This window comes from Echinops telfairi, unplaced genomic scaffold (assembly GCF_000313985.2).
Source record: "Echinops telfairi isolate 266 unplaced genomic scaffold, ASM31398v2 ScPeMD7_7420;HRSCAF=8458, whole genome shotgun sequence".
Taxonomy (NCBI): domain Eukaryota; kingdom Metazoa; phylum Chordata; class Mammalia; order Afrosoricida; family Tenrecidae; genus Echinops; species Echinops telfairi.
The window spans coordinates 24,843,824-24,848,638 of record NW_022111320.1 but is presented as its reverse complement, the minus strand read 5'-3'; the positions used below and the strand labels follow the sequence as shown (position 1 = coordinate 24,848,638).

The following is a 4,815-nucleotide window of genomic DNA, read 5'->3' as shown; positions in this document are numbered from 1 at the left end:
AAATCCATCTGCAAGCTAACTGGACAGTCCCTCTCAGAAGGGCCCCGTGGAATGGATAATAAATCCAGGGTATGGTCGGGTACTGATGAACCACATAACTATCCTCTAGTTCTTTAGGATTTCCTCCCCTTACTATTAAGGTTTTTTGTGTTTTACCTCATTAACCAGATTAGATTTGTGTATGATCACTTGTATAACTAAGATCCCTCTGTACATGAAAGTCAAGATAGATGACCCCTCAGAGACAGTGACAGGAGCAATGGTTCCCTGAGGGTACGGGAAGGGGGCGGGGACGCTGAGAGCACTGATGATTGTGTAACCCCACTCAACGGGGGATTGAACAACAGAACTGTATGTGAATGGATAGAATGAATTGTGTAAGATATGTCAATAAAAATATTGGAAAAAACAGTCTCAGAAACCTACAGAGGCAGTTGTACCTGTCTTATAGGATCACAATGCGTCAGCATCGACTCGATGGCAGTGAGTTTGGTTTTGATTTGAATGGTTGTGTTAACTCTGTTGTAGTATGGGCATTCTCCTATCACTGATAGTGCTGTTCTTGAAGTGTTCTTGTTGACAATGCCACATCATTCTTCTACCACTTGTCATTCCCACCATAGAACATATGAGTGTCCAATTTAACACGGCCCAAACCATTCCATTTCACTTCACCAGATACCTAATCTGTCCATCTTTATGCACTCTACTTCATTCTGACACCTTCTAATTTTTTAAAATTCATACTTCATACTTTGCATCTTATGACTACTAATAGATGTTTGCAGCTCATCTGGAGTTAAAACACTAAACAATGAGGCCCAAAGCCAATTCCATTCATGTCATTACGGTTGAGCCGACTTTGAGGCGGCAACTCTTCGCCAGCCCGATTTTGAGTGCCTTCCAACCGGAGGGGCTCAACTTCCGGCAATGTTCTACTGCTACTCATGAGGATTTGACCCACCAGTTCCTTCAGAAGCAGATTGTCCAGGTCCTTCTTAGACTGCAAGTTCCACTGAAACATATCTGTCATGGGGGACCCTGCTGGCATTTGAAATGATGACATAGCTCACAGCATCACAACAACATGCAAGCCGATACAGTCTTACTGACAGGTGAACAGGGACCCTTCGTGTTACTGGGAGAACACACTGGTGAAGACACTTCAGAAAACTCTTCAATGGCATCCACTGAAGCTGATGAACACAGCACCCCCAAGAGAAGCAACCCTATTCTGGGGACCTGCAGAAAGATGTTCTCATATGAACCAAATGACATGGATGAGAGCAGTCATAGTAGTGTAATGTGTGCTAGCCATAAAACTAGAAGCAGCCAAATGGCTACCATCAGTTGACTGAGTAAACAAGTGATGGGGTGTTCACACTAAGGGTAGTACAGAGCAGGTAATACACTACAGCCTCAGACAACAACATGGATGGGTTTCATGGACAACACAGAGCCCTAGGTCTCATCATGGTTCACCCACAGGATCTACAAGATGGTTTCGGGGAAAATACATATTCGGGGGAAGAGTCATTTTCACTAATAAAGCTGGCCTCTGCTTGGTCCCCAGATGCCATAGGAGGTTAGGATGGGGCACTGGATGAGTCTGGGAGAGAGGATCCCCATGAAATTGGGGGTTAATTCAAAAGAGTCAGGAATGAGTGCCTTCTCATGGGCACCTGTTCTTGAAATTGATGGTGGAGAGTAAGTCTGGATGTGATGGGAGATGCCTCCCGGGGAAATTCCCTATGGTCTTGATGGGAGGGGCTAGAGAAACCTTGGACCCTCAGGAATAGGATGGGGATGTCTAGGGGAATCTGATCAGGCTGAAGGAGCTTAAAATCCACCAGGAGTCTTTTTAGTTTCAACGAACCACACTGATGTGATTATTTATAGGCACATTTACAGCTCAAATGGCTACAGACCAGGAAACACAGCAAAGCAAGGTCTGCGTGGCTGGGCTAGACCTGTGCCTCTGCTTCTTACCTAGCCCACCCCACCAACCCCCCGAGTCTCTGCATTAAAACGACTGCTATGGGGATGGGGCTAAAATTTGTATGGATGGGTGTCCATCCTCCCTGTTTAGAAGGCCTGTGCTGTACAAGAACCAGTATTTCCTGTAAAAACCCACACTGGTCATTGCCAGTCACAAGAGCCATCTCACTCAGGGAAGTTCAAATTTACTTAAAGCTCAAGTATAGTATAGTATAGTCCTCCAGCTCAGCTTACCAGTCCGGGGTCATTTTTTTGCCTTAAATGATGTTACCTGGGACTGCAGCCGATTTCCCATCTTAACCAGGTTTTCAGAGAAACAGCTAGAGAATTAACCCAAGGTCAAATTTGTTCTTAGAGAAGAAGAGAGGGTTTTGTTAACCCTTGGCCCACAGTAGGAAAGATGGAAAGCACGGTTGTGGATGTACTACGTTTGCAGTACTGAAGACCACCCAAGTGGAGAAGTGACCCCATCTAAAACTTGAAGGGAAGGTGGTGGAGCCCAGCAGATGACTGCAGCTGCACAGACTGCCTGCCGGCTCTGGGTACCTGGAAGTGGTCCTGTATCCGGGGGCCGCTTACCTTTCTCACAGGCCTGCACCAGGCCATACCACTCCCCACAGCTGTTGCACAACAAGGTGAAGGCCGTCTCCCGCCGTCCTGTGACGTGGCCTGGGGCACACACATACAGTAGCTCATCCCCCATTTCCAAGCCAGTGCGCCCTTGCAGGATCGTGTGTGGGAACAAAGGTGGGTCTCCACAGGACTTGTCTGAGAAAAAAGAATCACAGTTAGGTTTCCTAAACTACACAGAGCCTGTTCAGTCCAAAATATCAAACTTTAAAAACAGAGCCCCATGGGAGCACAAGTGACGGGTCTGTCTGGGCAGCCTGCAAGTCCCTGAGACAGGGGAGGGGCTGCGTGTTGTCCACAGCCCCTACTCACCATGGCACCTTTGGGCCTGGTCGAACAGCTGGCGCAGGTGAGCCTCTTGGTGCTTGTAGAACGGATGTATGTGCAGGGAAGTGCTACAACGTTCTATCTTGAAGTTGCCAGGCAACACTATTTCCTTATGTCTGCATGTAAGGAGGACACCAAGATACATCCCTAGCAGTGAGCTACTTTGGGACACAAGTGTGGATGTGCTCTTTATCAAATGCTGTTATAGAAGTAGGCAGGAACTATTGGTACCCACACATAAATGCAGATGCATGCATGTGTAATCTATATGCATGTGTATGGATATATGCTTATAGACATGCACATACAGATGTGTATATGCACATGCATACAAGCACACACATGTATAAAATTTGTTTCTGTAAAGGTCACAGCCAAGAAAACTCTGTGGAGCAGTTCTATCACACATGGAGTCCCCATGAGTCAGCATCGACTTGATGGCCATAGAGTTTGATTGTTTGTTTATAAACATATATACATATATATGTGTATACATATCTATAAATCTTAGAGCTCTTGCAACATTAGTACTATAATTTACATTATTTAATTCCTAGACATTTATGTTGATTCTGCTTTTCACTATTACTAGCAGTGCTACAAGGAACATCCACATTTGGGCATCTTTCCACATATCTTATTTCCCCAAAATAAATTTCTTGAAGTAGAACTACTGCATCAAAGGGATACAGTGACATTTGTTTTTCCAAAACAAATAGTTTTTAATTCAAATTTCCTTTCATAATTTTATAAATTTTCTGTTATTTCTTACAAAGTACGTAAGGAAATCGCACTTTGCTTAAAGAAAGATACGTTGCAAAAAGATGCATATAGTGTACTGTATGACTTATGCCTTAAGCCACCTTCACTGGCGTGACAGCTTGTAGTCTGGTAGTGCTTTCTCAGAGTCTCTGCTGTGGGCATTAACTGGAAAGAGATTTTGAATGAAAAGGAGTTGTGATGACTATACAGTAAGCAGACAATACACAGGACCCTCCTTACCTGGGAACCCCAGGGGGGCAAGTGCTTATTTCACCAGGATGGCAAATAGGGACAGGCAGTCAACCTAAACGTTGCCAAACATTCAGGGGCATCCCCACTAAGATGGGAGCCGTCAGCCTTGGGTTCTCTTGGTCCAAGTGGGACACCAGGTGAAAAAGGGCTGCTAGTCCCAAGCCTCAGTCAAATCTGGCTAGACTGAGTTCCGTGGGCATCCAGGCTTTAAAGACTGAGCTGCTCTCTGTACCATCCTCCGCTGCCCACACTCAGACCGAACGCCCAGTCTCTTCTCCTCCTACCAGGATTCGGTTCCAGGAAACTAGAGGCTCTTCATCAAACACTCACTTCCCAGGCTAGAAGGCCTGACGACACCTTCTGTCTCACGTAGGTCTATCTTCAGAATACACCACCAGCTCCTTGGAAGGAACCTCCAGGACGAATTAAGGAGCACTTTAGGCCAAATCCACACCCAACCAGACTCATAGGATCTTCTCCTCAAAATTAATTTCTAAGATGGCATGGGCCAGAATCTGGCTCAGGGAAGCCACGATAATGCTCCTGAGGGTCTGGGTCCATGTACCATGTTTCTGAATTTCTCACAAACTTGGCGGGAAACACATGGCTTTTTAGCTGGTGTGTTTTCAGAAGCTCCGGGACAACAGTTCCATGTGTTAACTCAACCAACTGCATGCCAAAAACACCACTCCCATCCAGGTGCAACTTGAACCAGTTCTTTTCACCAAGCTTCCCGTCCTGAACCTCACAGGGAGCCGTGGAAAGCAGCTGGCTGCACACCTGGACAGTCTCACCTCCAGGGAAACCTACGTCTGGGCACTTTTCACTGCTGCTTCTCAACTATTC

The 4,815-nt window shown here is 46.0% G+C and overlaps 1 protein-coding gene across 1 annotated transcript in view; it reads right to left on the bottom strand.

The window, feature by feature from the left end:
- The window catches only part of SUSD5 (sushi domain containing 5), a gene marked incomplete at its 5' end in the record, with an annotated part of 87,528 nt that overhangs the window by 25,427 nt on the left and 57,286 nt on the right, over window positions 1–4,815 (bottom strand). The window contains one exon of the mRNA XM_045297676.1: window positions 2,578–2,766. Within this exon, the coding sequence (XP_045153611.1) occupies window positions 2,578–2,766 (189 nt within the window). The remainder of the gene's footprint in view (window positions 1–2,577; window positions 2,767–4,815) is intronic.